We start from the raw sequence: 18,242 nt of genomic DNA on the forward strand, positions 1-18,242 counted from the left end.
GGACAGAGAGAAAGGTCTTCTATCAGCTAGTTCACTCCCCAGTTGGCTGCAATGGCCAGAGCTGAGCCAATCCGGAACCAGGAGCCAGGAGCTTCTTTCAGGTCTCCCACATGGGTGCAGAAGCCTAAGCACTTGGGCCATCTTCCACTGTTTTTCTAGGCCATTAGCAGAGAGTTAGGTCAGGAGAGGAGCAGCTGGGACATGAATCAGCGCCCATATGGAATGCCAACACCACAGGTGGAGGCTTAGCCTACTACTCCACAGCTCCAGCCCCAGACCAGAAGTTTTAAACTATGATTTTATTACTGAACTATAGTTGTGCTCTTTTCTACTACTGAAATTGTGTTGTTAAAGTTACTATATTTTAGGAAAAGAAGAAAGTTCTTTATTACTCTAAGAGTTGTAAAAAAAATATGAAATAACAGGTCTCAATGTTCTGTCCCACAAAAGATTAGAATTCCAAGCAAACTTCAAGGTTGATCTTTTTGGAAGAGGAGAAACAGAAAATTGGGGCATTTCTGCATGGAATCAGAATGAAATATATTTATTCAATAGAATAAATTTATTCCACAATAAAAAGAGTAGTCTATCTTCACATGCATTATAGGAAAAGTAGAATGATATCCTATTTTGAGCAATTTTCCCCCAATGTACTATCCAAACAAAAGGAAGGAAGCCTTGAAAATGGAAACTATGTCATTTCCAAATAAAGGGTCAGAAACCAAGTCCCTGTAGCCATGGAAGACAAGGAGGGAAAGTAGCTAGTATGAAAACATAGTTTAGTTCTGAGTTCCCACTTGTGACCCCTGCTAACCCTATATATGGGTCAGCCCTTATTTACCACAAAAGAGACTAATTTGTTTCTTCTGAATTTACATATGCTGCCCAACACTCAGTTCATTGTTATTAAGAATATCTGGGGCTAACGTGGCTCACTTGGTTAATCCTCCGCCTGCGGCACCAGCATCCCCTATGGGCGGTGGGTTCTAGTCCCTGTTGCTCCTCTTCCAGTCCAGCTATCTGCTGTGGCCCGGGAGGGCAGTGTAGGGTGGCCCAAGTGCTTGGGCCCTGCACCCACATGGGAGACCAGGAGGAAGCACCTGGCTCTTGGCTTCGGATCAGCACAGCTCTGGCCGTAGCAGCCACTGGGGAGTGAACCAACGGAAGGAAAACCTTTCTCTCTCTCTCTCTCTCACTGCCTATAATTCTAGCTGTCAAATAAATTAAAAAAAAAGATTTTTAAAAAAGAATATCTGGGTATCTTAGCATGAATTTTCAGTACCACACTTTTAACCACCATTGCACGCTCCATTTAATAAAATAAAAACAACAACAAAGTAACCTTAAAATTGTGTAAATAATATGAGCTATTATTTTTAAAACCTGCTGTGTAGTTGAAAGCTTACAAGACCAACTTTACCTTGCTTTTTGTTTTCTTTTGTTTTTGTTTTTGTTTTTTGTGGACAGGTAGAGTGGACAGTGAGAGAGAGAGACAGAGAGAAAGGTCTACCTTTTCCGTTGGTTCACCCCTCAATGGCCACTGCGGCCAGCACGCTGTGGCTGGCGCACCACGCTGATCTGAAGCCAGAAGCCAGGTGCTTCTCTTGGTCTCCCATGTGGATGCAGGGCCCAAGCACTTGGGCCATCCTTCCCAGGCCACAGCAGAGAGCTGGACTGAAAGAGGAGCAGCCAGGACAGAATCCGGCATCCCAACCGGGACTAGAACCTGGTGTGCTGGCGCCACAGGCAGAGGATTAGCCTATTGAGCCACGGCGCCAGCCTACCTTGCTTTTTAGATAGTACTTTTAGAAGATGGAGAGTAGTTCTCATGTCATGCCAGCTTAATCTTTAATGGGGAGATTGTGGCATTTTTCTGTTCTGGCAAATACTGAAGTACTTTCTGTTTTGTGATAAAAAACTAGGAGAAAACATAGCATAGCTTGTATTTTTTTATATATAGAAAGCTTTTATTTAATAAATATAACTTTCATAAGTACAACTTTTGTATTATAGCGGTTCTTCCCCCATACTCACCCTCACACTCCCAAACCATCCCACTGCCTACTCCCTCTCCCATCCCATTCTTCATTAAGATTCATTTTTAATTATATTTATATACAGATCAACTCTATACTAAGTAAAGATTTCAACAGTTTGCACCCACACAGACACACAAAGTATAAAGTACTGTTTGAAGACTGGTTTTACTGTTAATTCTCGTAGTAAAACACATTAAAGACAGAGCTCCTACCTGGAGAGTAAGTGCACAGTGACTCCTGTTGTTGATTTAACAATTGACACTCTTATTTATGATGTCAGTGATCACCTGAGGCTCGTGTCATGAGCTGCCAAGGCTATGGAAGCATCTTGAGTCCACAAACTCTGACATCATTTAGACCAGGCCATAATCAAAGTGGACATTCTCTCCTCCCTTCAGAGAAAGGTACCTACTTCTTTCTTTTTTTAAGATATTTATTGACCTGTTTGATAGAGTTAAACAGAGAGAAGAGAAGCAGAGAGACAGAGAGAGAGAGAAAGGTCTTCCATTTAATTGTTCACTCCCCAATTGGCTGTAATAGCCGGAGCTGCACCAATCCAAAGCCAGGAGCCAGGAGCTTCTTCCAGGTCTCCCACATGGGTGCACGGGCCCCAGGACTTAGGCCATCTTCTACTGCTTTCCCAGGGTATAACAGAGAGCTGGATGAGAAGTGGAGCAGCCGGGTCTCAAACCGGAGCTCATATGGGGTGCCGGTGCTTCAAGCCAGGGCATTAACCCGCTGCACAGGCCCTGGTGGCCACTTCTTTCCACTGGGATCTCATTCACAGAGATCTTTCATGTAAGTCATTTTTTGCCACAGTGTCTTGGCTTTCCATACCTGAAAAGCTCACATGGGCTTTTGAGCCAGATCTGAATGCCTCAAGGGCTGAATGCTGTTTATGGCATTGGTCATTCTGAGTCTGCTGTATGTCCTGCTTTTTTTTTTTTTTTTGAGTCCTCAAAATTTATGAATATTAAGGCCCTAAAATTTTCTATGTAGCTTTATACCATTTCAAATAATAAATATCTTTTTTTGTAGTTGAAGATTACTGCTGATTATGCCATAAGACAAATTGATCTTGTATACTTTGTACACTTAGCCCACTTCAATATGGTTGTTTCAGTTCATGGTTCTGGTTCAGACTTAGTCATCATATGTCTGGTAAATATAGTTGGTTTAGAATTCACCAGGGCTCTGTCTATGCTGTACTTTCCTTTAATGAATTATCTTTGGAAGTTTCAAAATATTCCTGAACTTGTGCCTAAAGCAGAGTAAATCATAAATTTTATCAACTGTGATACACACTTTCCTACAGTTGTTTTATTCTTTCCTTGCCAGATTTCCATTAGAAAATGTATGTATTAATATATAGATAGTACAACAAAGCTAGTCAGTCAACTGTGTGTTGTTTCCTTGTGCTCAGTAAATCTAGCTTATGATTTGATAGGAAGTATGAACAGGTGCTGATAATATTTGAGAAAAGACCTCATGTTAATAGGATTTCAATCATGATATTTAGAATCAAGGACTTGGATTGAATTGAATTGAATACAATTCCTGTCACTTCACCTGCTGTCTACCCGAACAAAACTTTAAACTTTTTAAACTCCTTATCTCATCCTTAAAATAAGAATAATGGATTTGCTTCATAAAGTGGACATGATGATTAAATGCAATAATATATACAGTTGTCCCCCTTAACCATTGGGGACATATTCCAGGACCCCCAATAGACATGGGAAATCATATAAAATTCCAAACCCTATTTATACAATGTTTTTTCCTCTGTACCTGTATACACAGATTTAATACTTTTTTCATAACTAAGTACTTATGTACTGTGACCATAACTATTGAAGTTGCAGGTGTGACATCAAAACTAGAACTATTTTTTTTCCTTCTTCGAATATTCATGGATAGGACATTTGTTTTTATTGTACATGTTAGCAACCTCAGCATGCAATTTTTTTTCTTTAGAACTTCCACCTTTTTACTTAAAGGAGGCACATTATCATTTTTCTTTGGCATTTCCATATTGCCAGTATTACTGCTCCTGAACTTTGGGGCCTTTATTAAGCAAAATAAGAATTACTTGAACACAAGCACTATGATGCTGGAACAGTTGAACTAATTACCAAGATGTCTACTAATGTACTAATAGGCAGGTAGCCTACACAGCATGGATATGCTGGACAAAGGCATGATTTCATGTTTTGGGCAAGACAGAAAAGGATGGCAGATTTCATCATGCTACTTGGAATGATATGAAATTTAAAACTTACAAACTGTTTAGTTCTATAATTTTCCATTCAATATTTTTGGGCTACAGTTTACCACAGGTAACTGAACTTACATAAAGTGAAGTGAGGACTATGGTATCAAGCATGTAAGTAATGTGCTTGACACTAAGTAAACTCTCAATATATGTGGCTGCTCTTACAGTCATCAGTAGTCACTTTTACTGTTTAAAGATTTATTTGTTACACTAACTCTTGGTAAATTCTAACCAAAGGTCACTTTGCTTTTTTTTTTTTTAAATGGCCAGGGAATGAATTTTCTCTTTTGAGTCTTTAGCAAGAATTTCCTCCATTTCTTTCAGTGTGCCTCATTTTATTAAACATATTTTTTGTAGAATTGTTGTATGACTAGAATTGGCCATAGACAGAATGATTAACAAATTCTCTACAAATACAGTATTTTTTTATTTTTTTATTATTATTATTTTTTTGACAGGCAGAGTGGACAGTGAGAGAGAGAGAGACAGAGAGAAAGGTCTCCTTTGCCATTGGTTCACCCTCCAGTGGCCGCTGCGGCCGGCGCACTGCGCTGATCCGAAGCCAGGAGCCAAATGCTTTTTCCTGGTCTTCCATGCGGGTGCAGGGCCCAAGCACTTGGGCCATCCTCCACTGCCTTCCCGAGCCACAGCATAGAGCTGGCCTGGAAGAGGGGCAACCGGGACAGAATCCGGCACCCCGACTGGGACTAGAACCCGGTGTGCCGGCACCGCAAGGCGGAGGATTAGCCTAGTGAGCCGCGGCGCCGGCCCCAAATACAGTATTTTTATAACCAAATGATTAATTTCCAAAAGACAAAACTGTCTTGAGGAAAGTGATAGCAAATCATGCAGCTTAGCAACAAAATGCATAGGCCAGTTCTGAAAGCTTTTCTCATGAGTTGGAAATAGAATGCTTCTCCCTCACCCTCCCAACACAGGGGCAAGAATGATGTAGATACAACACATAGGGAACAAATTAGAGAAAAAGGATGCCAGGGTGTTTGAGCTTCCTCCACCACTACCAAATAGAGCTTATAGTTCCCTACAGTCCTGGTTCTCCCTGTCCTCTGTAAGATGTGCTGCCTTTCCACCCTGCATACAAATGTCTACAGCAGAGAACAGTGCTGGAACCCATGCTTTTTCCTCCACTCTCATCAAAACTTAGATTTCTAGGGCCAGCATTGTGTTGTAAACCTGTTGCCTGCAATGCTGGCATCCAATATGGGCATTAGTTTGTATCCTAGCTGCTCCACTTCCAATTCAGCTCTCTGCAAATGGCCTAGGTAAAGCAGTAGAAGATGGTCCAGACCGGCGCTGCGGCTCACTAGGCTAATCCTCTGCCTTGCGGCCCCGGCACACTGGGTTCTAGTCCCGGTCAGGGCGCCGGATTCTGTCCCGGTTGCCCCTCTTCCAGGCCAGCTCTCTGCTGTGGCCAGGGAGTGCAGTGGAGGATGGCCCAAGTGCTTGGGCCCTGCACCCCATGGGAGACCAGGATAAGTACCTGGCTCCTGCCATTGGATCAGCGCAGTGCGCTGGCCGCAGCGCGCCGGCCGCGGCGGCCATTGGAGGGTAAACCAACGGTAAAGGAAGACGTTTCTCTCTGTCTCTCTCTCTCTCACTATCCACTCTGCCTGTTAAAAAAAAAAAAAAAAAAAAAAAAAGAAGAAGAAGATGGTCCAAATGCCTATGCCTCTGCTACCCATGTGGGAGACCTAGATGAAGCTCCTGGCTCCTGGCTTCAGCCTGGCCCAGCATTTGCTGTTGTGACCATCTGAGGAGTGAACCAGCAGATGGAGATCTCTCTCTCTGTCTCCCTCTCTCTTTGTAACTCTTTCAAATAAATAAATCTTTATTAAAAAAAAAAACAAAACAGATTCCTGAAGAGGTCATGTTACAGGCTACTAACTAAAGATATGTGTAGTCAAAACAAAGATTTTGCAAACTCAAGGAATCTACCTGCTAAATTGTGCTTTTGGGGAATGTACTTAGGAAAGAGAAATGAACAATGGAAAGCTCTTCCCTCTAAAACTTGACCTTTCTCCATGTTTAAAACAAAGAAGATTAGATTGAGGTCAGCAAGTTAAAGTGCCACTTGGAACACTCAACATAATCAGAGTGCCTAGGATCAAGTCCTGCCTGTGCTCTGGTCAGCTTCCTGCTAACGTGTACCCTTGGAGGAGCAAAGGAAGGATCATGTGCCCGGGCCCCTGCCACCCACGTCGGAGATCCAGGTGGAAGCGCTGACCCCTAGCTTCAGTCTGGTGCAGCCATGGTGATTGTGGTTACTTGGGGAGTGGACCAGCAGATAGAAGACCTCTTTCTCTCTCTCTGTTATTCTGCCTTAAATAAAGAAAAAAAATGTTTTTCAAAAATCATAAAGATTGTTTTCTAGGATCTGAAATTAAGGGATGCGAATATACACAATTACAGCTGTGTAAACATTCTTTTGGTAAAAGTGACAGTTCTTAAAATAATTTGAGATTGACATAAACTAATTTGGCTTTCTCTTGAATCAACCATTGCTTTAATATAGATAATTCTCAATTTACACAGTGTACAGGGCCATAAAAATGACTGCATGCTAAAATCTCACCAAGAAATCTTAATGGGAAAAGAAACACAATTTTTCTATGACCTTAACAATTTTGTCAAAACACTGGCTCTGTACTATCAGTTATAAATGTATGTGGATATGAAAAAAGTAAAAATAATATTTTTGTGTACTAATACTTCTGCAGCATAGTTTGAAACATGCGAAACACTAAGAAATTGTTATTTCTTGGTAAGACACTTAGAGAAAATAATTTGAATAGTGTTTACTTTTTTATAATATAAACAATGATATAAAGCTATTATCTTTCCTAATTGATGAATTTTTACACTCCTAAGTTTGCTTCAACTTCTAGTATTTGATTGTCTGCTTTCAATGTCATGAAATATCCTCATTGATTTAATGTGAAGTTTTTTTTTTTTTCCTCAACTGGTCAATTCCTGTAGGCATCTTCATCTTTTTTATTGCCACAGCTGCTTTTCATATATGCCATTAGTTTGTGTCTACTAAATTCCTCTGTCATACATAGAGTATCTTGAATGGACTGGCATTGTTATGATATTCAATGGTCTGCTATTTTTTTCCATAAATACATTCACCTTTGATTCTAATTTCACTTCCATCATCATAACTTTATATTTCTATGCTACACCTTCATCTTTATTTCCAGATATATCTTTTGTTTGCTTTTCTGAAATATCATATAAGCTTTTCACTGAGAGACAAGGAACCAGCACAACTACTGCCTATGTGATAACTGAGTAACAGATGCACAGTGGCTAATCACTGACAGACTTTGAGAGAAGTGACCTATTGATAACTGTAAACTGAAAACTCTAAGTGAATATTTTACTTTGTCCATACTCACAGTTAATATAATATGGTAACTAAAATTAAAACGTTCATGGTGGCCAGTATTATTTAGCTAAAACATAGTGTACTAGTCAGCTTTTTGACTCTGTAACAGATACTGAGAGAAGCTACTGGTGAAAAAAAGAAAATTACTTTGGCTCATGGTTTTGGAGATTCATAGTCTATCTCTGGATGGGAATTAAATGTCAGCACGAATTTGGGAGCCAAAATTTTTTCAAACCATAGCACATGGCAACTGAAATTTGTGTATTTGGAACCATATAAAGCAAGGAAATCAACATTGAAAACCTGTCATATAGGCTAGCCCGCAAAAGCTGGTCTGGATCCAAATATTGCTGTTAGTTTTCAGCGTTACCTCAGCTAACAAGTAGAGAAAATATATAAAACCAAAGAATCATTAGGAAGAAAGCGGGCTCACTTCTATGGTATCCTCCTCATTCTTCATGAAGACCTTTCTGAAGTTTGGTTGTCTTGGCAACCACTGACCACTATGTTTATCCCTTTAGTTGAGGTTGTTGTGAACTAGAGAGGCAAAGTAGGTTGCCTAAATCTTTATAACAAGTTAGTAGTATAGAGCACTAGAGCTTAGTTTTTTGTTTTTGTTTTTGTTTATTTTTTTTTAAGATTGATTGATTTATTTGGAAAACAGAAAGACAGAGATCTTCCATCTCCTGGTTTACTCCCCAAATGACTACAACAGCTGGAGCTGGTCCAGACCAAACAAGTAGCCAAGAGCTCCGCCCAGGTCTCCTGCATGGGTGAGGAGCCCTTGTGCTTAGGCCATTATCTGCTGCTTTCCCAGGCACATTATCAGAGAACTGGGTAGGAAGCAGAACATCTGGGACTTGAACTGGCACCCTGATGCAGGTCGCAGTTTAGCTCATCGTGCCACAATTCCGACCCCTAACTTAGTTCTTTTGATCATTGATGTTGGCATTTATTCTTTACCACGTTTGTGCCTTCTTTCTGATCACTTTCAATCACATCCTGTTTCTTCCAGTAATGGCCTGTGAGAACATGTGGTCTTGAGAACTTCTTGTTGTCAGAGATGTTCTTACTCTACTTATAGTACCTCAAAGGTCGAATTTATTTCTTCTAGTATAGTCAAGAATAATCTTGTACCTACCCCAGTGGCTGTTTGGATAAGGGGAACCCTCATCCTTTTCGTTCATCTAGAATGGATGCATGAGTTCACACTGCAAGCTGAAAAATCCTTTCAGGTTCTGCTGGATTCTTGCAGAATACACTTTCAATATCAGTCGCAGCTCCCAAACTGCGCTACAATGTTTTCTCTTGCATAATGAAGCCTTTGGCCATCGTTGCTACTTTGAAATCAAAGCGTTTTGGTCTCTAATGGAATGTTTATAAAATACTCCCATTTTGAAATTTTCTCAGGAAAAGGAAGTATGGTAAATGATATTAGAAATCCCTCTGGCTTGCCCCAGCATTGCTTCATTTAATGCTGTATACTCTGGAAATATCTTGAATTAGTGTGAAAAGAAAGTATTAACATGCAATGATAAGTAAGCTTTTATCCTCATTGTCTTCTTCCATTGAAGTAAAGCATCAGATATGTATCTTTAATCATAATTATCTGTATGATAAAATAAATTGTCCTTTGCCAAATTTAATAAAGGTATCTTGGGTAAGCTAAAAAATCCCCTAATACCTATGTCAAATGTCTCATCTATTTGTAGTCTTTTATGAAGGTAAAAAATGAAGTATTTTGGATGGAGCAGTATTAAATTTCAAACCTGTAGTTTAAAAACTATACTGTGTATATATCAATCTCTGTTGCTTTCATTAGTATCAATGAAATAAAGAAGGTGAACAGTTGAATGTGTGAAACATAGCACCGGCCCCAGCAATCTTGTCTTTTAAAGCCTTTTCTGATCCTGAGATTTTCTGCTTCTGTATTTATTTACCTTTGCCTCTGTGTTTTTTCCCCTTGGTGACAGAGAGCAGGAATTACGTCAGGTCTGAACTGGAAAGTGAACTTGATTAGGGGGTTATAGTTGGTGATGGATATTAAATGAAAGGCTAGAACATGTTGTAGGATAAGGCATTTGGCTCAGCCTGTTTCCTATGTTGGAGTGCCTGGGTCCTATTCGCTGAGCTTATCCTGAGCCAGCTTTCTGTTAATGCACAGCCTGGGAGGCAGCAGGTGATGGCCCAGGTAGTTGGGTCTCTGTCTAGATGGAGTTCTAGACTCCTGACTTTGTTGTGGCCTAGCCCTGGTTATTGCAGGCATTTGGGGAGTGAACCAGCAGATGGAATATCTCGTCTTGTCTCTTTTTCTACCACTCTGTTTTTCAAGTGAACAAAAATAAATTAAGAAATGATATATTGTGGTTAATTCTAACATGTGCAATCACTGTTGGCTGCTGCTCCTTTGTAATGTTTTTATACTTAATATATTTACTCAATTGTGATTATTTTTTTCTTAGATTGTTTTACAAGATTTATTTATTTATTTGAAAGGTAGAGTTACAGAGAGGCAGTGGGGGGTGGGGGAGAGGTCTTCCAGCCAATGGTTCACTCACCAGATGGCCGCAACAGCTGGAGCTGCACTGATCTGAAGCCAGGAGCCAGGAGCTTCTTGTAGGTCTCCCATGCAGGTGCAGGAGCCCAAGGACTTGAGCCATCTTGTACTGCCTTCCCAGGCCATAGCAGAGAGCACTCGAACTGACGCCCATGTGGGATGCTGGCACTGCAGGCAATAGCTTTACCCACTACACCACGGAGCTGGCCCCATGATTATTTTTATAATTAAGGAAAAAAAGAAGGTAAATCCAGATATAGATACTTTTTAATAGTAGTTCTCAAGCACCTTCCTGCAAATAATTCTTGAATTATTCAAAAAAAAAAAAAAAACTAATTATCAGGCCGGCGCCATGGCTCAATAGGCTAATCTTCCGCCTGCGGGGCCAGCACACCGGGTTCTAGTCCCGGTCAAGGCGCTGGATTCTGTCTCGGTTGCCCCTCTTCCAATCCAGCTCTCTGCTGTGGCCCAGGAGTGCAGTGGAGGATGGCCCAAGTGCTTGGGCCCTGCACCCGCATGGGAGACCAGGAGAATCACCTGGCTCCTGGGTTCGGATCAGTGCAGTGCACTGGCCGCAGCACGCCTATCACAGCGGCCATTGGGGGTCAACCAACGGTAAAGGAAGACCTTTCTCTCTGTCTCTCTCTCTCTCTCACTGTCCACTCTGCCTCTCAAAAAAAAAAATTAAAAAAAAAAACTAATTATCAAAAAGATGATTAGCACTTTCGGAAAGAACTTTAGGAGAGAGATGATATTTTTCATGGAGTTAGAATGTAAGGTTTATGTTTATTGGGTTATAAGAAGCAGTTTCCTGAAAGTTAGAATTTTCCTTTGTGATAAGATAGAATTTAACCTAGATATTTTATGTCCTTTGGAGCTGAAACTGTCTTACTCCTCAGCTCCAACCAGATATACCATCAAACCTATACTAGGTCCTCAAAAATTACTTTCTGAATTGAACCTGGTACCTATTATTGACATAATAATAGAAAAAAGATAATGCTAGGTTAAAAGACTGAATTTTTGATGCATTCTTTTTTGTCACTCTCCAAAATATTCCCTTTAAGAAAATGTAAAAATGTTTTTATTCATAGTATATTGGAAGCACAGGCACTGACTTTATTTTTCAAAGTTGAAAGAAATGAGATTGATGTCCCATACAGTTATAAAATGCTAAAAATAAGTAGAGCTGAAATAAATTAAAGCCCAGTGCTTAGAAAGGCCAAGGAAAACCTTCAGATCAAGGGAGACTATAATTGAAAGGGTCCAAATAAGTATTTAAAACCACTCTTCCTGGGACTACTAAGATTTCTGAATTTCAAATTGGCATTTTATGTTTGACAAGGTGACATTGTGTAAGAAATGTGTTGTAAAGCGCTGCTGTATGATAGGAAAATGATTGAATGTAAATATTTCAAGATGTGGACCACTGTTCAAATGTTATCATAAATCTTTGCCATTGTTTTAGGGGATAACTCTTCATGCATATTTGAGCTAACATGACAGAGCTAGCTCTTGGAAGGGAAATCATCAGTAAATTTGTTCCTCTTTGCTAAAACTGCACTGATTGAGCCACAGAAATATTATTTAAGATCTTTGCAGTTATTATCATGTACTTACTATATTACATCAGGAGGGAGACCATTTTATGAAGATACTACATCTGCCATAGCTTTTGTTCTACTCATTAAGTGTTCTGACTTCTCACTGCCAGCCATGTGTAGTTAAAAAGTTCCTGGGAAGTTTGCATTCTTAAACTTTTAAAAAGAAAAGAAAAACAATTGATCTGTAAGATTAACTCTGCTTCCATTCTTTATAGGTTTGGAAGGTTTACAGTTGCTGCTCTTCAGTCCAAAGTTGAACAGTATGAACGTGAAACTAATCGGCTCAAGAAAGCCCTGGAGCGAAGTGATAAGTATATAGAGGAACTAGAATCTCAAGTCACACAACTAAAACATTCAAGTGAAGAGAAGGAAGCTATGGATTCCATTTGCCAGAGAGTACTTTCTGCAGATGGCAAGAGGATCAAGGATAGTGAAGAGGATATGGTGTCAAAGAATCAATGTGACAATGCCAGAACGCAGTCTGGCTCATCCACCTCAAGTTCTCACCTGACAAAGCCTTCCAGCAGCAGACTGTCTGACACCAGTTCTGCCAGACAAGAAAGTACCAGCAAAACAGAGCCTAATTCTTCTAAGAACAAAGACCTATATCAAAAACGGGTAGAAATAATGTTAGATGTGACAGATGCAAACATGGATGCTTATTTGGAAAGAGAATGGGGTAATAAACCAAGTGATTGTGTACCCTACAAAGATGAAGAACTTTATGATCTTCCAGCTCCTTGTACTCCTTTGTCTCTTAGTTGCCTTCAGCTTAATACTCCAGAAAACAGAGAGAGCTCTGTAGTCAAAGCAGGAAGTTCCAGAAAGCACTCAAACCATCTAAGAAAATTGGTATTTGATGATTTTTGTGATTCTACAAATGTTTGTAATAAAGATTCTTCAGAAGATGATATAAGTAGAAGTGAAAATGAAAAGAAATCAGAATGTTTTACTTCCCCAAAGACAGGATTTTGGGATTGCTGTTCTACAAGCTATGCCCAAAGCTTGGATTTTGAGAGTTCAGAAGGGAATAACATGGCAAATTCTGTTGGAGAAATATCTTCAAAACTGAGTGAGAAATCGGGCTCATGTTTATCCAAGAAGTTAAATTCTATTCGCTCTTTTGAAATCAACCGGACACGGACATCCAGTGAAGCATCAATGGATGCTGCTTATCTTGACAAAATCTCTGAATTGGATTCAATGATGTCAGAGTCGGACAACAGCAAGAGCCCTTGTAATAACGGTTTTAAGTCAGTGGATTTGGATGGGTTGTCAAAGTCATCTCAAGGCAGTGAATTTCTTGAGGAACCTGAAAAGTTGGAAGAAAGAACTAAACTAAGCCTTTCCAAAGGTTCTCTAACTACTGATCAGTTAGCAAATGGAAATGAATGGAAACCTGCTTCTTTTTTTCTCCTCTCTCCATCTGACCAAGAAATGAATGAAGATTTTTCACTCCATCCCACTTCTAATCCAGGAACTAATGAAATTAAACCACCCAGTTGTTTGTTTCAGACAGAATTTTCCCAGAATGTTTTGTTAAGCAGTTCACATCGACTTTTTGAAGATCAAAGGTTTGGGTCATCTTTGTTTAAGATGTCCTCAGAGATGCATGGTCTTGGTAACCACCTTCAGTCTCCTTGGTCTACTTCCTTTGTGCCTGAAAAGAGGAATAAAAATATGAATCAGTCAACAAAAAGAAAAATCCAGAGCAGCCTTTCCAATGCCAGCCCATCTAAAGCAACTAAAAGTTGACTCTTTAGAAAGCTGTCCTTCGTGTTTTGTTCCGAGAGAAATATGAAAGTTTTTAAAAGTTGTTTTTCCCCTTGTAAAAGCTCTATACAGTATTGAATTAAGTGAGAATGGTGGATTAACTTGTACCAGAATATTTTTGTTCATTTTGAAAAGACTTTGGTTTTTATTCTTATTTAGGAAGCTTTAGACCAGAGAAAGTTGAGGTTTTTTTTGTTTGTTTGTTTGTTTTTTGTTTTTTGTTTTTTTTTAATGAACATTATATATATCTGGGTTGGGTATATTTTTCTTTACTGTAATCTTATTTAACAGATACAAAGGCCTGTCAGTGAGCCTCAGTTGTCTTCAGAACTTGGATTTCTTGAAGCTTTTAGTATTGTCTCTATAGTGCTCATAAAGAGAATTGGGTTCCTTTAAAGCTTTTCCTAGTATGAAAATTATTTTGTCTGCCCTTTTTTATTTATGTTAATGTTGGCCTAATTTTATGAAAGACCGTGATGGAAAAATAGCACTCTGACCTTAGCCCAATGTTCATTTACTGTTTTTAAGGTTATATGTATATGTTTGCATTTTTTTAACATTCTGCTTTATATAGTTTTTGTGAAAACCTTCTGCTAGTATAAAAGAATACATTTTTGTATGAAAATACTCATTTTATATCAGCCTATATTTGCTCATCTTTTATGTGTATGGAGCAGTTGGTTTTGGAGGAATTTAAATATCATACCCTCTCATTGTTGCAGGTATATAGGTATGAAAAGCACTCATTGCAAGTATTAATTCACTTGTATCCCAAGGGAGGTTTTTTTCTTTTAATTTGTGCGTGTGTGTTTGCGTGTGTGTGTGTCTTTGTCTGTGTTTGTGTGTGTTTGAGTGATAAAGGTCTTGCCTGCATGTTACTGTTCTTTGTGGAAACTGTGTGCATGGTAGCATTTTTGCTTGCTATTTTCCATACTTAAAGAAAAAGAAGTTTTGGTTGGCTAATAGAATAGCTTTTATGTAGGACAAACTTTTTTGTTTTATGGAGAGAATTGATGGGGGGGAGGATAGGTAAGAGTTAAGCACAATTTTTAATTTAGGCTTTGAAAAACTGTATTATTCTAAACGTGTTTGGTCTGTTTAAAAATGGGTTTGTATGCTAATGACTTGTTTATCTAATGTGCACTGAACATTTTACATTAATACCATATTGTTTTCATTAATACTGCATGTTTTTCTATGTGAATTGAATAAAGAATGTCATAAGTGTTATATTTCTTGATGTCTCAAATATTGAATTAACCTATACAGACCAGGAAAACATAATTTTATTTGATCTTATATTACATGGGTTGACAAACTATGACCCATACACCAGATATGGCTTGCAGCTGACTTTGAAAGACCTGTGAGCAAAAAATATTTTTACACTTTTTAATGGTTTTTAAAAATCCAAAGTATATAGTTCCATGACATGGGAGAATTATTTGAAATTCAAGCTTCAGTGTTTCTGAATAAAGTCTTACTGAAATGCATTTATACTCATTTGTTTATGTATTATAAATGGCTGGTTTTGTACTGCAACAGCAGAGTTTAATAGTTACAAAAGACCATGTGGTTCACAGAGCCTAAAATATTTACTGTCTAGCTTGTGATAGAAGAATTTGCTCACCCTTGTTAAATAGACTCAGGATTCAATGAAACTATAAAAAGTGAAACAAATCTCTTTTATGATTTGGAGAGATATGCCCTTCACTTTATAAGTAACAGTAGCCAGAGAAAGTTAATGTAAAGCATAACTTGTTATATATACTTTCCAATAATTGTTCATCATTTTATCTTTCTTTTTAAAGATTTATGTATTTATTTAAAAGAGTTACACAGAGAGAGAAGGAGAAGCAGACAGAGAGAGAGAGGTCTTCCATCCGCTGGTTCACTCCCCAATTGACTGCAGCTGCCGGACCTGAGCCTATCCGAAGCCAGGAGGCCAGGAGCTTCTTCCTGGTCTCCCACGAGGGTGCAGGGGCCCAAGACTGCTTTCTCAGGCCATAGCAGAGAGCCGGATTGGAAGTAGAGCAGCCGGGACTAGAACTGGTGCCCATATGGGATGCCGACACCGCAGGTGGCGGCTTTACCTGCTACACCACAGTGATGGCCCCCATCATTTTATCTTTCTGATATGTCAAAGCTATTGGATCCTTTCAGAGATATTAACAGCTTAAATGCCTTTGTTAATATACGTATACATTGGGGCTGCCTGCAGTGCCAGCATCCCTCATGGATGCCGGTTTAAGTCCCAGCTGCTCCACTTCCAATCCATTTCTCTGCCATGGCCTGGGAAAGCAGTAGAAGATGGCCCAAGTCCTTGGACCCCTGTACCCACCTGGAAGACCCAGAAGAGGCTCCTGGCTCCTGGCTTCGGATCAGCACAGCTCCAGCTGTTGTGACCAATTGAGGAGTGAACCAGCAGATGGAAGACCTCTCTATCTCTGCCTTTCCTCTCTGTGTACCTCTGACTTTCAAATAAATAAATCCTTTTAAAAATATACATTAGAAACTGAAATGTAGAAATTAAAACTGTTCTGTCACGGGGTAAATTTAAGGATATTGTGCACATTCTGCAGGTCCCCCAAGGTTCAAATGCTGAAAGCCTACCCTCAAGGTGGTGGTATTAAAAGTTGGGGCCTTCAGGCCTTGATTAGGTTATGAGGACTCTGCCCTCAGGAGTGGGATTAGTGCCTTTAGAAAGGAGGCCCCAGAGACTTCCCTTACTCTGCCTTCCATCCTAAGGCACCATGTTGAAACAGAGTGAGCCATCACCAGATACCAAATTTGTTGGCACCTTGATTCTCTACTTCCTAGCCTTCAGAAATGAGAAATATATTTATGTCACTCAGTATAAGATGTTTTATTATAGCATCCCAAACAGACTCAAACAAGGGTTGAGCCTCACTAATTCTGTTTATATGCAAGAATGTGTCCATTTTTAGTCCAAATATATACTGACACTGTGATGGAAATGTGGAGTGTATAGCCTGATTCACCCATGACTAACCGGAATGAGAGCACCTACCAGAATATTTTCTAGCTGCCTACATTCAGAAATTATCCCTCCATCCTCCCTAAAGCAGTTGTTTGATTTTTCATTAAACCCATGCTGTATGCAGGTTTTTATTTTAATCGCATTCTTGTTTGTATCCTCCATTATCAAAATCTGATGTCATGACAAATAGGATGTTCTTACAGATTTTCAAATGTCTGTATAAGCACTAACCAAAACAAAACCTATTGAGACCAAGTATTTTGCTAACTCATCGAATCTTCCTCTTAAAAAAAAAAAAAAAAAAAAGATTTATTGTATTTGAAAGAGTTAGAGGAAGAGAGAGAGCTTCCATCTGCTGGTTCACTCCCCCAAATGGCTGCAATGGCCAGGGCTGGGCCAAACTGAAGCCAGGAGCCACTTCATCCAGGTCTTCCACATGGATGCAGGGACACAAATACTTGGACCATCTGCTGCTGCTTTCCCAGGAGCATTAGCAGGGCAGCTGGATCAGAAATGGAGCAGCCAGGGCACAAACTGGCAACCATATTTGATGCCGCCATGACAGGTGGCAGCTTAACCTGCTATACCACAACACCGACCCCCAAATTCCCTTTTCAAACAATGAGCCAAGTACTATTATTATCCCCAATTTACAGAAAAGTAATTGAGCATTGTTGATCTCAGAGATAGAATGGGGTAGAACCACATCTTGGAATAGGGTTTCTGACTCCAGAGTTCATGCTCTTCCTCTCCCACTCCCATATAGGGTAGTTTGTATTTGTAGACCAAAAGATGATAGATTTGAAATTTTTCAAAGTTTCTTTTAAAATATTTTGGGGGCTGGCGCTGTGGGGCAGTGGGTTAAAGCCAAGGCCTGAAACACCGGCATTGCATATGGGTGCTGATTCAAGTCCCAGCTGCTACATTTCCAATCCAGTTCCCTGCTAATGCTCCTAGGAAAGCAGTATAGAATGGCTCAAGTCCTTGGGCCCCTGCACCCTTATGGGAGACATGGAAGAAGCTCCTGGCTCCTGGCTTTGGACTGGCCCAGCTCTGGCCACTGCAGCCATTTGGGAAGTGAACTGGCAGATGGAAGATCTATTCCGCCCTCTGTCTCTAAATTCTGCCTTTCAAATAAAGCTTTTTTAAAAAAATGAAAAAATATATTTTGGGACTATTAGCTGTTGTTTTGTTTTTACTCGAGTAGCATCTGATTCTTGCCTATGTTCCTGAACTAAACCAAAGTTCAGTGATGAGAGTTGTGTGTGTGCCATTTTAAAGATTCACATTAACTGATGTTTAGATGGATTTAACCTTTCCCTGTTGGTTAATTTCACTATAGAAAAGATGCACTAGTGATAACATATCATTCAATTTTGTTTTTTTTTTTTTTTCTAAAACTTGGAAGGCAGAAGAAGACAGAAACACCTCCCATCTGCTGGTTCACCCCCTAAATGCCTGCAATGGCTAGGACTGGGCTGGCAACCAAACCCAGGTCTCCCATGTGTATGGCAGGAACTCAATTATTTGAGCCATCACTGTTTCCTCCGAGATTCTAGGAAGCTGGAATCAGGAGTTGGAGCT

At 39.7% G+C, this 18,242-nt stretch overlaps 1 protein-coding gene across 2 annotated transcripts in view; it reads left to right on the forward strand.

Annotated features, from left to right (window-relative positions):
• The window catches only part of OBI1 (ORC ubiquitin ligase 1), a 50,326-nt gene extending 35,439 nt beyond the window's left edge, over positions 1 to 14,887 (forward strand). The window contains exons 1-2 of one of the 2 annotated variants that reach the window (XM_089303532.1): positions 2,320 to 2,443; positions 12,100 to 14,887. In XM_089303532.1, coding sequence (XP_089159658.1) covers positions 12,260 to 13,639 — 1,380 coding nt within the window. In that variant the 5' untranslated portion in view covers positions 2,320 to 2,443; positions 12,100 to 12,259 and the 3' untranslated portion in view covers positions 13,640 to 14,887. Of the gene's footprint in view, positions 1 to 2,319; positions 2,444 to 12,099 lie in introns of those variants that run through there. The other variant, XM_002712993.6, reaches the window with a different exon arrangement.
• Positions 14,888 to 18,242: the final 3,355 nt, after the last annotated feature.

Source organism: Oryctolagus cuniculus, chromosome 9, assembly GCF_051225735.1.
Source record: "Oryctolagus cuniculus isolate XC-2025 breed Fujian yellow rabbit chromosome 9, ASM5122573v1, whole genome shotgun sequence".
NCBI classification, from domain to species: domain Eukaryota; kingdom Metazoa; phylum Chordata; class Mammalia; order Lagomorpha; family Leporidae; genus Oryctolagus; species Oryctolagus cuniculus.